We start from the raw sequence: 16,092 nt of genomic DNA, 5'->3' as shown, positions 1-16,092 counted from the left end.
TAGAAATGATGTTATGTGGCTTCTGAGGCTATGTCACAGGGAGAATATAGCTCCCTCTTCCCTCTGCTCTCACCTCTTTGGTTTTGAATTAAATTATTGTGAGGAAGTTAAAAAATTATGAAGGGGGGGCTAGGCAGTAGCACAGTGGGTTAAGTGCACATGGCACAAAGCACAAGGACTGGCGTATGGATCCCAGTTCTAGCCCCTGGCTCCTCACCTGCAGAGGGGGGTCACTTCACAAGTGGTGAAGCAGGTCTGCTGGTGTCCATCTTTCTCTCCCCCCTTCTTTGTCTTTGCCTCCTCTCTCAATTTCTGTCTGACCTATCCAACAACAATGACAACAATAAGAAGAAGAACAACAATAATAAATAACAGGGGCAACAAAAGGGGAAAAATAGCCTCCAGAAGCAGTGGATTCATAGTGTAGGCACAGAGCCCCAGCAATAACCCTGGAGACAAAAAAAAAAATTATGAAGGAAGGTAGTACCATCCGTACTATGACCGACTGTTAGGCCTGAGATTCAGAGACTGTAGGTTCAACGTTCGGCAACATTGTAAGTCACAACTGAGCAGTGACCTGGTTATAAACAAAAAGTAAGAAAAGATAAATATGGAGAGGCCCATGTAGAGAGAAGTCAACAGCCAACGCCAACTTGCCAGTCACATGAAGTAGATAATCCTAATGAGGAAACTCCAGAGGGGAAAACATTGTCTAAACATAGACAGATTTGATGTAGACCCTGTCAAGTTCCCATCAAATTTGTTGATGAGAGTAGAAGACAAGAGAAAACAAAATTATGTCTTTGAGTTCATCTCATTTTATGTCTGAGGTTGCAGCCCTGACCTGAGTCGTCAGGCTTCTAGGATCTGAGTCCTCTGTGCTCTGGAGAGAGAACTGGAGTCCCAAGAAGCAGATGCAGAGAGGGAAGGACACTCTGACGTGAAGAAGAAAAAGGAACTGGAGACTCAGGTGGAGACTCAGGTGGCCATACACCCTGAGGGACTGGGGAAAGTGACCGAAGGAAGCTGCACACATAGAAGAAGCAAGAGATCAGAATTCTCCTCATGGGGAAACATCCCCTGTTCTCATGAGAAAGCAGAGGAGCTTGCTGGGGAAGCTGGGGGACACACAGTCACCCCCATTCCTGTAACAAGCTTGCTGCTTTGAATCTATTCCCCCCAGACAGGTTTCCTGGCTCTGCAGGAGTGTGAAGAGACTTCATGGGAGGGGTGGGGTGCCTTGGTCTGAATGGTAGCATTGTGAGTGGTGCCCAGCCATTTCTGTGGCATGAAGGCCACCTTGAATATTATAGTGGTCAACATGGAATCAGATGAGGGGATCAGTGGGCAGAGACATGAGAGATAGTAAGGAAGTAGAAGCATGAGAATGTGATGAAGATATGACACAGATAGAAAGGAAGGATTCTAGATAGCAACCTAGTGAATTGCTGGCTTGACGGAGAAGGAACTGTTGAGGAAAACTAGCTTGTTTGTGGGGGTTGTGAAGAGAATGGTATAGGTAAGAGGTGACATTGGAGAGGTGGGCCAGGAAGGGAACCCCGAGTTGGCTTTCTAGACTCAGATCTGCCTGCAGCCGATTCTCAGAAGAAGATGAAAAATGCAAAAGCAAGTCAGGTGCACACAGGTGCCACGGAACTGGGGGTGTGCTGGTACATGAGTGAGCTCTACAAGAGAGGGAAAAGGGAGGGGGAACACTGAATGCAGATTTTTTAAAAGAGCACTTTCAGGGTACATGAGTTATTCAGTTTAATTACTGTGTGAATCCTGCTAGATATACAGCCATGAACATGTCTATACGAAGAGAACAGAAATGGTCGATTTAATAAGCTATGAGGAGAATGAAAAAAAGAAATGACTTACTCTAGTTTTTTCTTATCTTTATTTGTTGGATAGAGATAGCCATAAATCAAGAAAGAAGGGGGAGACAGAGAGGGAGAGAGACAGAGAGACACCTATAACACTGCTTCACCACTCTCAAAGCTCTCATCCTACAGGTGGAGACTGGGAGCTTGAGCCTACATCCTTGCACAAATTAACATGCACTCAACCAGGTGCGCCACCACCCAGCCCTGAGATGACTTATTCTATGTGGATAGTTGTTGTATACGGTTTAGTCTTGGATTCCAGAGGAAGAATTAAGGGTCTGTCCCTCTCCCAGGAATTGTCAGTTCATTCACAGATGTCATTTCAGAACTATCACGAAAGACTTCTTGGATTAGGTGTGCATACTTGAATTAAAATAACTGAAGTAGGTAGTATAGAAACAGATGTTAAGGGGAAGAATGTACATCCATACAAAGGCCATGGAGAGTATGACCTCTTCCTAAATTCTTTTATGTAGTCTCACCTGGAACCAATTTCCCAGTGGTCCATTGAAATCACCTGTATTTTCTATCGGACTTCTGTATTCCAGGTGTGGCTACTTTTCTAAAACCCCTCCCATAGTGAATGATCCTTCCTCATGAGCTCTTAAATCTCTTCCTACTATTTCCTGGTGCTCCCTCAAAACTCTTCCCTTCTCATAGGGAATACAGCTGGAAACAATAAAACATAATGATCATAATCTCAAGTAGTCCTGTTGGACTCTGTGCTGTTCTTTTTCTAACATTCATACTCTTCCTTTACATCTCATGAAGTTCTTTTAATGCAAGGGGATTTCAGCTGAATTCAGAGGAAAAAAAAAAACCAGTGGAGGAACAGAAAGGAGCTGGCAACATATGGAACCTTCTCTACTTCCTCTTCCTTACATCTATTGATAGAGGCCTTCACCTCCTCCTCCTCTTTCTCCTCACCCTCCACCACCTCCCTTTTCTTTTCTTCCTCCATTTCGTCCTCTTTCTTTTCCTATGTCACCTGAACACTGCATAGCTTTGGTTTGTGGTGGTAGGGGGATTGAACCTGGGACTTTCAGGGTCTCAAGCATGATTCCTTTTATATAACCATTATGTTATCTCCTCTGCCTAGATACTTCTTATTCACAGTCTCCAAAGTTCAGCTATGATTCTGTGAGAATCAAAAGTCCTCCCACATGTGGTTTTGCTTCTGAATTGTCTCTCAAGGAAAACCTGAAATGAGCAAGCCTGCTGGGTGGAGTAGTGCCCACAGGAATGTCAACAGGGAATGAGCTTGTAGCCCCACTTGGAAACTGCATTGTCACAATCAGGAAGTGGCCAGGGGTCACATGTCCTGGGTCACTTCCTTTTCCCAAGATGGTATATAAGGGCCGCCCCCAGCAGAAGGGGCCTCAACCTGTCCTCACCTCCCAAGTCTCCCTCCTCACCTCTCCTGAATCCTCTCTACTGACACCATGGGGTGTTGTGGCTGTGGTGGCTGTGGCGGCTGTGGTGGCTGTGGCGGCTGTGGTGGCTGTGGAGGCTGTGGCAGCTGTGGTAGCTGTGGTGGCTGTGGTGGTGGCTGTGGCGGCTGTGGTGGCTGTGGCAGCTGTGGCAGCTGTGGCAGCTGCAGCAGCTGCACCAGCTGCAGGTGCTACCGGGTGGGCTGCTGCTCTGGCTGCTGTCCCTGCTGCCGAGGCTGCTGTGGGGGCTGCTGCAGTACCCCCATGGTCTGCTGCTGCCGCCGCACCTGCTGCCACAGACCCTCTTGCTGCAGCTGTGGCTGTGGCTGCGGGAAGGGCTGCTGCCAGCAGAAGTGCAGCTGCCAGAAGCAGTGCTGCTGCTAGCTGGGCACCAGGCCTCTGGGAAGCAGCTGCGGGTGACTGTCCTGTTGGTAAAATTTTCCCTCCCTCTGTCTGTCCCCCTTGATGTGACTGTCACCAGGGGTCATGAAGCTGCTCTCAGGCTGAGAGTGGAATCCACAAGCCCTGCTCCCTGAGACCCTGCCTCTGGTGAGAAACACCCCTCTTCCCCTCCCCCCAAAATATCTTTATCCACCACCAAAGTGAATGTCCAACAAGACAATACTTTTCATGCTGCTTTTCTTTAAATGTTGCTGATCAGCTCTGCCCATTTTCTTTGTTCCTAGGTTTCTCCTCCTCATCTCTCATTATCTCTGCTACCGCCTTCTGTTTCTTTGACAGTTATGTTCCCAATAAATCACCTACCATTGTGACGTAGATGCGTTGTCACCTCCTCTCTTTTTCATATTTGAATTTGTCTAGCCCAGTGATGCAATTAAACTCATTAAAGTGAGTGAGTGCCTGGTCTGTGTTTGTGGCTGGTTGTGAGTGATTAATAGATAATTTGTGCCTTACAAATTTTCACAAGATGGTAAAAATTGTATGACTTCCACTGCTCCCTAATGTATGTCTATAAAACAATAAAAATCTGAGAGTTAGAGCCAGGTAGTGCACTTGGTTGAGCAGCTTCAAGCTTCTGGTCCCCGCCTACAGGAGAGAGGTTTCACAAGCAGTGAAACAGTGCTGCCAGTGCCTCTCTTCCTCTATCCCTCTCTATCTCTCTTCCCTTCTTAATTTGTCTCTATCCTACAAATAAAAGAAAAATAAAATATCTTTTAAAAAATGGGAGAAATTTATGTGAATGGAACCACTTCATCACTTTCTCTCTACTACTAGATACAACTTTTCTAAGATTCTTTATGTCAGTATCCACAGCCAGATGCAATTCGACACATAAAGCAATGTGTTTCAAAGTATTGGTAATGCTAGATTCACACTATCAAGAATAGAAAGTCTGAGCTTAGACAGAAAGCATAATGTTTATGCAGAAAAATTTCATGCCCGGGGCTGTGGGGTTCCAGGTTCAATCCTCAGCACCACTATAATCCAGAATTGAGCAGTGCTCTAGTCTTTCTCTCTCTCTCTCTCTCTCTCTCTCTCTCTCTCTCCCTCTCCCTCTCTCCCTCCCCCCCCCCTCTTCTCTTGTCTTGTCTTTCTCTCTGTATCTCTCTTATTAAGAAATAAATAGAATAATTATAAAAAGACAACTAAAAGTCCAAGCATGGTTTAACGAGAGTGTTTCTTCTATCAGGAATACTGATTAACTATTAATTTGGCAGGGTATGGTCACAAAATACTGGTGTGGTCGTGTAATGAATCTATTGATAAGATATATGAACCACTAAATTACTTTATCCAATTAGTTAGCCTTTGTCATTAGTAGTACATTAGAAGAATATAAAAAAATAAAGAAATCTCAATATTGCTTTCAAAGAAAATATCTCATACCTCTTGAAAACAACACAGCACACAGGGCACAGTATTGGTACACCTGGTTTCTGAATGTAACACCTTTTAATGAACTTTCCCTTAGAACTTTCTGCCTCAATCATCTCCCTATGGGAAAAGAGAACTGGAGAAAGAGGCAGAAGACACATCAGTGGATCAGGCATTGCCCTGGGTTTCTGCTCTGGGGACTCAGGAGGCAGGTCCTTTCTCCTCTCCCCCCTCCCATGCTTACAGAGAGTGGGACTTAAGGATGCTGATGAAAGCACCTGCTTAAGATGCTGGAGCAGGTGTCAGGGACAAGGCCCCACCCAGTGCCCAGTCAAGGGTGCTTCTAGTGAGGCCAGGAGGGTTCCCATGAGTGACTGCAGGGAAAGGACATATAGAGACAGAGAGCAATTGTGAGGAGAGAGAGAGAGAGAGAGAAAGGGAGAGAGAGAGAAACCTGCAGCACTGCTTCACTACTTGTGAGGCTTCCCACCTGCAGGTTAAGAGCAGAAGGCTTGAACTTGGGTCCTTGTATAATGCAATATAGGTGCTTGACAGCATGGGCTACTACACAGTCTTGTTTTTTCATTAAGTTCTATGTTGGTATTCAAATTTTTTATTTCCAAAACACTACCTAGATGTTCAATTTGTCTAATTATTCTAGGATATAATTTTAGAAACTATATAAATAATTGTGCTGTGTGTGGTCAAAACAGTTTTTGAGCACCAAATATTTTTTTAATATTTATTTATTTATTTCCTTTTGTTGCCCTTGTTGTTTTATTGTTGTAGTTATTATTGTTGTTGTTACTGATGTCGTCATTGTTGGATAGGACAGAGAGAAATGGAGAGAGGAGGGGAAGACAGAGAGGGGGAGAGAAAGATAGACATCTGCAGACTTGCTTCACCACCTGTGAAGTGACTCCCCTGCAGGTGGGGAGCTGGGGATCCAACCGGGATCCTTACGCCGGTCCCTGCAATTTGCACCATGTTTGCTTAACCAGCTGCACTACCGCCCAACTCCTAAGCACCAACTATTTAAGGTTTGCTATTATTATTTATTATTTTATGAGTCAGGAGAGAGACTATATATTTAGAATGATTTTAGTTCTGTCATATAAATGTACAGGCAATAATACTAGGCTTCTTAGGATTTTTTTATCTTATGATTTTTGCCATGAGGGTTATTGCTGGGGGTTGGTGCCATCACTACAAATGCACTCATCCAGGGCTCTCCTTTCCTTTTTAAATTTCTATTTTACTTGATAGGAAAGAAAGAAATTGAAAGGAGAGGGGATATGGAGAGGGAGAGGGAGGGGCTGGGTGGTGGCACATCTGGTTGAAAACACACTTTACAATGTTCAAGGACCTAGGTTTGAGCCACTGCTCCCTACCTGCAAGGAGAACACGTCACAGGTGGTAAAAACTTGTCTTCAGGTGCCTATTTTCCCCTACGCTCTCAATTTCTCTCTGTCCTATCTAATAAAAGAAAAAACGGGGGAAAAAAGAGAAAAAGTAGTGCTACAGGTGTCTCTTGGACTCCCCACACCCACTTCTTTATCATCCTCCCCTCTCAATTTCTCTCTGTCCTGTCAAATAAAATACAGTTTAAAAGATTTTTAAAGGAAAATATCACAAAAGGGGCACACCCAGACAAATACATCTCCAGGATTATTTTCCTAAACTATTTCCTATTAACCTCGACCTCTATGTTGGGAGAGCATTCCAGATAAAAGACAATTTAGAGTATATCTCTGATGGGGTCCAGGGTGAAAAATTATCGACGATGCTAATATAAATATTAAGAACTTCATGACGGGCTGGGAGATAGCTCAGAGTGCTAGAGCATTCCTTTGCATACCTAAGACTCCAGATTCTATCAGTTCAATCCCAGCACCTACTTAAGCCAGAACTGAGTATTACTCTGGTTCTTTTTCTCTGTCTCCACCCTCTTTCTAGTTCTCTCTGATAAATAAGTAAACCAACCTTTAAAAACATTCTTTTAATCATTAGGGAAGTTGCAAATGAAAAGTATATTATAAAGCAGCACGTGTCACTATTAAATTCTAGAATGTGACCACTTTAATGCTGTTCTGTAGGAGACTATCTCTCTCCTCTGGGAGATATTTGCTGTTTTGTGAGAGAAGCATCATTACTGCCAATTGCTCACTGATGACAGAACTGAAACAAAATATACAACAAAATACAACCTCCTGGTGAACTTAGGTGAACAGTACTCAGGACCTGGCTGTGATCTTCTCAAAACTATCCTGTAAGGTTTCAATTTTTCCGAACAAAAATACTTAGTTGGGGGTAGATAGTATAATGGTTATGCAAAAAGACTCTCATGCCTCCAAAAATACTGAGAAAAAGTCTACACAGAAGGAAATAATGAAAGTAAACATGACACGATGGAAAAGGAGTTATCAGAAGCAATATTTGTTTTCTCCTTTTTAACCTTGTGTCAATTTAAATTATATATAATAAACCTACACTGTTAAATTCAGGGGTAAGTGTGTTTGTGGAAACCTGTCATCTGAGTGTCATTCCTTAGATACTGAAGAGCAATTTTTTTTAATGTTTATTATCGGGAGCTGGGCAGTAGTGCAGTGGGTTAAGCACACATGTAGCAAAGCCCAAGGACTGAGGATCCTGGTTCAAGTCTCTGATTCTCCACCTGCAGGGGAGTCGCTTCACAAGCAGTGAAGCAGGTCTGCAGGTGTCTATCTTTCTCTCCCCCTCTCTGTCTTCCCCTCCTCTCTTGATTTTTCTCTGTCCTACTCAACAACAATGACAGCAATAACAACAACAATAATAATAACAACAAGGGCAATAAAAGGGAAAAAATAGCCAGCCTCCAGGAGCAGTGGATTTGTAGTGCAGGCACCTAGCACCAGCAATAACCTTGGAGGCCAAAAAAAAAATTTTGTTATCTTTGTTGATTAGATAGTGACAGTCAGAAATAAAGAGGAAAGGGGGAGATAGAGAGGGAGAGAGACAGAGAGACACCTTTAGCCCTGCTTCACCACTTGCAAAACTTTCCCCCTACAGGTGGGGATCGGGTCCTTGGGCACTGTAACATGTGCACTCAACCAGGTGCACCACTGCCCGGCCTCAACTGACTGAAGGGCAGTTTTATGTTTAATTCCCTAAGAGTTCTCTGGGGCAGGGTCTGCAGGAACTGGGAAACCTACAAGGAAGAAGATAAAGCTGAGTGAGTAGGGAACTAGCTCAGTCCAGTCGAGAGCAGGAGTCTGTATCTCTGAGGCACCTGGTTTGGCTCCAGTGGTGCCCATATGAGAGTCTTGCTTTGACTCCTCCCCTCCATTCAATTCTCTACCTTAAATAAAATAATTTTTAAAAAATTGAGGGATCAGCGGTAGCACACTCAGTAAAGTACACATATCACTATGTGCAAGGATCCCAGGTCCAGCCCCAGCACCCCACCTACAGGGGGGAAGCTTCACAAGCAGTGAAGCAGGTCTGCAGGTGTCTCTCTTTCTCTTTCCTTCTTTATCTCCCCTCTTCTCTCGAGTTATCTCTGTCCTGTCAAATAAAAATAAAGCAGAAAGAAAAAAATGTCTGCCTGGAGCTGAGGATTTGTTGGCACCAAGCCCCAGTGATAACCCCAATGGCAATAAAATATTTTAATTATATTTTTATTTATTTATATATTATTTGATAGGGATAAAAAGACTTGTGATATATATATACATATATATGTATATATACACATATATATGTATATATATCTCCAGTGGAAATTGGGGTAATTCTGTTCAAGAGATTTTTGAAGGGTGAACTTCCTTGTGATCTAATGGGGGTGGTAGGTGATACTCTCAATGGAAAATACATTTTTTGCAAAAGGAATTGCAAGGTTCATCTTAAAGCTTCAGAAATGAACTTGTTTATGCTTCATGTGAAAATACAGTTCTGAAGTGAGAAGTGACATTCCTTTCTGATACAGAGAATAGTTAGGTTTTAGGTAAAGCTGCAGTTAGGTAAGTGTCAGTGGAGTATCATCTTATGTGATGAAATTAAGATCTGAAATTGCCTTGGGGAAATTTTCTTGTCACAAAGATTCTATTTCCAAATCAAATTTCAACTGTATAGGAAATCTGTATGCTGATGAAATCATTTTTATTTAGGAAGAAGTGTTCATGGATAACAATAGCATAAATTGATGCCCACGGTAGACTTTGTCAATTTTTGTCCTTGAACTTGGCTATTCTTTTCAGCATCATTAAAAGACACAATGCCAGTTATAGATGCATATTGGATACATGGGAATATGATGGCCTTCACCAGTTTGTAACTGATTCATGCTCAACTACCTCAAGGCCAGCTTGGAACTGAAGACAATGCCTGGACCAAAGAGGATGGCCAAGTCTATCAGCCTCTTCCCAAAGAGAAACACACACACATGTGTGCACGCAAACACACACACACACACACACACGATATGGGAGGACTCTGAAGATCTGAAGATGTAGCTGGTTTTTGTGAGGTCCAATGACAGTGCACTGATCATTCAGGTGAATATGGAAGGAAAAAATAAAGACATTTAGATACAAAGACGACACTTCAAATGCATTGTTGATGAATTCAGACCTTGCAGGACAGCAGCAGACATGTTCACATTCAAGGTCTGCAGTTTGGGCAGGTTTCCTTGCTTCTCCTCAGCACAGCCCTCTCCTCCCTCCCAAAGAACTACCAAATAGAGAGTCAGGTGGTAGCGCAGCGGGTTAAGTGCACGTGACACAAAGTGCAAGGACCTGAGTAAGGATCCCGGTTCAAGCCCCCGGCTCCCCACCTACAGGGGGGTCGCTTCACAGGCGGTGAAGCAGGTCAGCAGGTGTCTCTCTTTCTCTTCCATTCCTCTCTCCACTTCTCTCTGTCCTATCCAAGAACACCAACAACAATAATAACTACAACAATAAAACAAGGGCAAAAAAAGGGAATAAATAAATGAATACTAAAAAAAAAAAGAACTACCAAATAAGAAACATATGAGTCAGTGTTTTTTTTAAAGTGTAGAATAGTTTATTAGATATTGATGAGAAATTAGAAATACAAACCAGCAATGGAGCTGTCAGGAATCCGCTGGACAGAGACTGGAAAGGCAGGCATCAGTAGACAGAGGCAGGGAACACGTGCTGCAGAATAAAATATCCAGGGTCTCAAGCAGCTGGTCAGAGACCACAGCTGTGGACTCTTGTTCAGGTGCTCGGAGGTGCTCACACCTTTGCTCTAAGTATTCCTGTTGCTTTGGACACTCTCCGGGGTCTCATCAAAGCTTACAGAAACGAGCATAAAAACAAGGTCGACACAGAGACCAAGAGACAAATGTCACACAGCAGGGCAGCAGGGCAGGGGACTGAAGGCAGGGACAGACTGAGGGAGCTGGCCCCTCACACTGCACCCAGGCAGGGAGGCCAGCTTCCCCCAGGGTATGAACTGTCACCATCTGCCAGGGAGCCACCAAGCCAGAGGTGAATGAGGAAGATGGTCTCCCCATTCTGCACTGCACTGGGGACCTTGGGCTCCTGCCATCACTCTCAAGATGGGTACAGGCTCCCAGACTCAACCAGAGAGACCATTTCCAGGAAATTCAGGTGGGAGAGTGGAAGAGAGGGGAGCAGACAGATGGTTGAAGGAGCCTGAACTATGAAAGCAAGCAGCACCTAGAGCCCAACACCTAGCACCAGGCACCTAGCAGCAGCACTGCTTCTGGCAGCAGCACTTCTGCTGGCAGCAGCCCTTCCCGCAGCCACAGCCACAGCTGCAGCAAGAGGGTCTGCAGCAGCAGGTGCGGCGGCAGCAGCAGACCATGGGGGTTCTACAGCAGCCCCCACAGCAGCCTCGGCAGCAGGGACAGCATCCAGAGCAGCAGCCCACCCGGTAGCACCTGCAGCTGGTGCAGCTGCTGCAGCCACCACAGCTGCCACCACAGCCGCCACCACAGCCGCCACCACAGCCACCACAGTTGCCACAGCTGCCACAACCGCCACAGCCACCACAGCCACCACAGCCACAACACCCCATGGTGTTAGTAGAGAGGATTCAGGAGAGGTGAGGAGGGAGACTTGGGAGGTGAGGACAGATTGAGGCCCCTTCTGCTGGGGGAGGCCCTTATATACCATCTTGGGAAAAGAAAGTAACCCAGGACATGTGACCCCTGGCCACTTCCTGATTGTGACAATGCAGTTTCCAAGTAGGGCTACTACAGTAAAACAACAAGGGCAACAAAAGGGAATAAATAAATATTTAAAAAGAAGAAAGAAAACAGCTCACCAGTAGAGCATGTTCCCTCCCATGAACTTGGTCCAGGTCCAAACTCCGGCATAGAGAGAGAGAATGCCAACACACTGGAGGAAGCTCTGTTTCTGAGATACCACTCCCTTAGAATACCTCTACCTCTGTCTCTGTATCTATATCTACACAGCTTTCTCACTGGGTGTCACTTTCTCTTCTCCCCATCTCCACCCCTACCCATATAAAAAAAGGCAGCCTAGGGAAGGCCCCAGGTCTGCAAAATAAAACAAAAGATAAGGACCTTGTAGCAGGGTCAGTAGTGACAGTCCCTGACTGTGCACTTGCCAGGCCTCGTGCTAGTCCAGTTACCTGACTCAGATTCTCAGATTTTTCAGACAACAGAAACAGCCAGGAGACCAACGTGCCCTCAGACAAGACTTATTCTGAGCTGACGCATGAGCACAAGGGACACAGCATGGCAGTGAGTCCACAGGGGCATTTTCCAAGGTGATCCAAAGCTTTAGTTTTCAAGGAGCAGAAACTTGCAGGTCTGGCACAGGACTCCTCTGAGACACTGTTCACCAAGGACCAGTATAAGAGACTAAGCGGCAGTCATATTATGGTGCAGCGTATAAAGCACACACATTCCCATGCACAAGGACCTGGGTTCAAGTCCCTGGTCCCCCATCTGTAAAGGAGAAGCTTCAGTAGTGATGGAACAGTACAGCAGATGTCTCTCTTCAATATCTCTCTCCCATTCTCTCTTTCTGTCTCACTCCCCTTCTACTAAAGAAAAAGAGAAAAAAAAATGACTATTAGGAGGAATGAAAAGGCCATGGGTGCAGCCTAAAATGTTCCTATCTATGACCACAGATTGTGAGTTCAGACCTACAGAGATGCGAGGTTACATAGGTTCCTGCATTGAATATGCCCCAGGTCAAATTGATGGGGTTTACAGTTAATGGTATGTATATACTTTTCCTATATTTGGGAACTACTCTCTTCCCTCATTCAGCTTTCTAGTCCAACTCTGACACCATCTCCCCAGACAATACCTTTAGTCCTCCTGCATGTTAGCTGTCAGGCTCACGCAAAAACTAGTAAGTCATGGGCCCCTTGGAATATACCTAAAATAGACCTACTAGCTTTTTCCAAAACAGAGACCCCCCCAAAGCTCATCTGCTATATTCTTACCTTTAGGTTCCTGATTATTAACAATTTGTTCTTCTTTATATCTTAATGTTTTTTCAGACACCAAGTTGCAGATGCTACCATGATGCCAACTTGACTTCTCCAGACAGACAACTTCAACAATGTGTCATGGAATCCCACCTCTCCAGAGCCCTGCCCCACTAGGGAAAGTGAGAGACAGCCAACACCCTGTTCAGTGGAGAAGCAATTACAGAAGCCAGACCTCCCACCTTCTGCACTCATGATCCTGCGTCCACGCTCCCAGAGAAAGGAAGAATAGGGAAGTCTTCAAGGGAGGGGATGGAATACAGAACTCTGGTGGTGGGAAATGTGTGGAATTTTACCCCTTTTATCCTATGGTCTTATGGATATATTTTTTATTTTATATTTTATAAATAAATTTTTTAAATTATTGGAGAGAGAAGGATCAAGAAACTCAGGATGAGGTCAGGTGTTGAGCTTAGTGCGTGAGCACAGGATTTCCATATGTATCTCAATGTTGATCCCAGGTACCACACATACCTGGCTCTCACCCTGTTTTCTTATTCTGTCTCATTAGATAAACAAATAGATATTTTAACAGAGATCAACATATTTTAGGAGGCAAAGTAAAGTGAAACAAAACAAATACAATGAGAAAGTTTTGATGACCAGCTTTATTAGGACAGCTATAAAACAATTGTGGACAATTAAATAAAACAGAAAGGGAGCAGAAATAAAGGCACTTAAGTGAGGAAGCAACCATCATAGAAATCTAAGAATCACAGTCCTTTTGAGATGAGTTGAGACATCGCCTCTTCTTGAGAGCTAGACTGTACTCAGGGTTTTGTCTTAGCCGTTTGTGGTTCTGTTGGAAACTTTTCAGATGTGCAACCTGGAAACAGCTCAAGCAGAAAAGACTGGGGCCCACAGCCAAGAGCAAAGTGACAGACCACGAGGACTAATCCCAGATGTAGCTAGAGCCAGGGTGGGAGGGAGGGCAGGAGGACAGAGGTGGGGGGAGCAGTCTTCAGCATCTCCAGCTCAGGGGACAGGGGTTTGGCTGCCCAGCTAGCAGCAGCACTGCTTCTGGCAGCTGCACTTCTGCTGGCAGCAGCCCTTCCCACAGCCACAGCCACAGCTGCAGCAAGAGGGTCTGCAGCAGCAGGTGCGGCGGCGGCAGCAGACCATGGGGGTACTGCAGCAGCCCCCACAGCAGCCTCGGCAACAGGGGCAGCATCCAGAGCAGCAGCCTACCCGGTAGCACCTGCAGCTGGTGCAGCTGCTGCAGCCACCACAGCTGCCACAGCCGCCACAGCCACCACAGCCACCACCACAGCCACCACAGCTACCACAGCCACCACAGCCACCACAGCCACCACAGCCGCCACAGCCACCACAGCCACCACAGCCACAACACCCCATGGTGTCAGTAGAGAGGATTCAGGAGAGGTGAGGAGGGAGATTCAGGAGGTGAGGACAGGTTGAGGCCCTTCTGTTGGAGGAGGCCCTTATATACCTCCTCTGGAGTTGCACAGGAAAGGCACATGACCACTTCCTGTTGCCAATTACCTGACTTGTTAGAGGAAACCCTCAGGCTCCCCTCTATTTCCCTCACAGACTCCTTCAGTGTCACCAAATCACACATTTTCAGTTGACCTGAGTCTGCCTCTGTTTCCCCTAGTGGGAGCGCTCACACAGATCTATCCCACATTGAGATTGATAAGACTGAAGACCCATCTGCTCAAGGCCACCTCCCTTGCCTTCTAAGATTTTTAAAAGAGTATATTTATTTTTATTTATTTATTTATTTATTCCTCTCTTTCTTTCTTTACTAGCTTGTTTTAATGAAAGACACAGAGAGAGACCAGAACAATGCTCAGCTTTGGCTTGTGGTGTTGTTAGAGATTGAACCTGGGACCTCAGTGCCTTAAGCATGAAAGTTACATATATTTTCAGAATAATTATGCTGTATAGTAAGTGCTTATTTATTATTTTTTATTTTTATTTATTTATTTTGCCTCCAGGGTTATCACGGGGACTCTGTGCCTGCACTACGAATCCATTGCTCCTGGAGGTCATTTTTCCCATTTTTGTTACCCTTGTTATTATTGTCCTTGGTGTTGTTGTTGTTGTTGGATATGACAGAGAAAAATCAAGAGAGAAGGTGAAGACAGATACCTGCAGACGTGCTTCACCACTTGTGAAGCGACCCCCTGCAGGTGGGGAGCTAGGGGCTCGAACCGGGATCCTTATGCCAGTCCTTGTACTTTGTGCTGTATGTGCTTAACCGCTGAACTACCCACCCCCTCACCCCACACATTATTTTAAGCAGAGCACTGGTCATCTCTGGCTTATGATGGTGCAGGGGACTAAACCTAGCACCTTGGAGCCTCAGAACCTCAGGGGTGAAATAGTTCTTTTGTAGAACTATTGTGCTGTCCCCTCTGTCCATCTTCTGGTGTTTTCCCAAGGGATCATGTGTTTCGCGACCCATGACCAAGGAAATTCCCACCTGGAGCTAATTTTGATGTGAAGCACCAAGAAGGAAGGACACTCATGTTATTTTTATCTGCAAGCATGGAGCCAGGGAGGGGGAGAGTGTATGCCAGGCATGCACTGGGTTCAATCCCTGACATACCACAGGGCCAATCCTCTACTTCATTATAAATGATTGAATCATCAGCGTTTTCTCCTGATATATAATATTCCTGCCATCTACCAAAAAGTATTCAAGAATCTCTGAATGTGAGGGCCAGGAGGTAGCACACTGTGTTATGCACACATAGTGCATAGCACAAGGACCTGCTCAAGATCCTAGTTCAAGCCCCGGCTCCTCACCTACAGGGACTGGGGGATCGCTTCACAAGTGGTGAAGCAGCCTGCAGGTGTTTATCTTTCTTCCCCCCTATATGTTTCCCATCTCTCTCAATTTCTCTCTGTCTTATCCAATAAAAAAATGAAAAAAAAAAAAAAAAGGCCTCTAGGAGCAGTGGATTCATAGTGCAGGCACCAAGCCCCAACAATAACCCTGGAGGCAAAAAAGAAAGAAAAAAGCCTTTGAATGTCTTTTCTTGTTTATTTATTCTGTTACATTCTTCAGTACAGTCAAATAATGTTGCCACAAAGATCTTCAAAGCCCTTAAATGTATCCTCTTACAAGTTTGGTTGTGACTTTAAATGGTTTTTAGTACTCATTTTATTATTATTATTATTATTTCCACCAGGGTTATCACTGGACCTTGATGGTCAGCACAACAAATCCACCACTCCTGGCAGACTTTTCCTCTTTTTTTTTTTTCTCTCTCTCTCACTGTCTTATGTGATAGGACAAAGTAAGAAGACATTGAGAGAGGAGGGGTGTAGAGAGGGAGAAAGAAATATAGACAACTGAAGACCTGCTTCACTGCTCATGAAATATCCCCCCCAAAAGAGAGAGGCAGGCTGGGAGTATGGATCCACCTGTCAGCGCCCATGTTCATCGAGGAAGCAATTACAGAAGCCAGACCTTCCACCTT

The 16,092-nt window shown here is 44.9% G+C and overlaps 1 protein-coding gene across 1 annotated transcript; it reads right to left on the bottom strand.

The window, feature by feature from the left end:
* Positions 1-10,169: 10,169 nt before the first annotated feature.
* On the bottom strand, positions 10,170-14,058 carry LOC132539250 (small cysteine and glycine repeat-containing protein 8-like). Its single transcript, XM_060193414.1, has 3 exons — positions 13,677-14,058; position 13,129; positions 10,170-10,909 (listed from the first exon to the last, which is right to left on the bottom strand). The coding sequence occupies exons 1-3, from the start codon at positions 13,997-13,999 to the stop codon at positions 10,862-10,864; spliced, it is 372 nt and encodes a 123-aa protein (XP_060049397.1). The 5' UTR covers positions 14,000-14,058; the 3' UTR covers positions 10,170-10,861.
* Between the last annotated feature and the right edge of the window lie 2,034 nt (positions 14,059-16,092).

This window comes from Erinaceus europaeus, chromosome 7 (assembly GCF_950295315.1).
Source record: "Erinaceus europaeus chromosome 7, mEriEur2.1, whole genome shotgun sequence".
Taxonomy (NCBI): domain Eukaryota; kingdom Metazoa; phylum Chordata; class Mammalia; order Eulipotyphla; family Erinaceidae; genus Erinaceus; species Erinaceus europaeus.
This window is presented reverse-complemented; position numbering and strand designations above follow the sequence as displayed.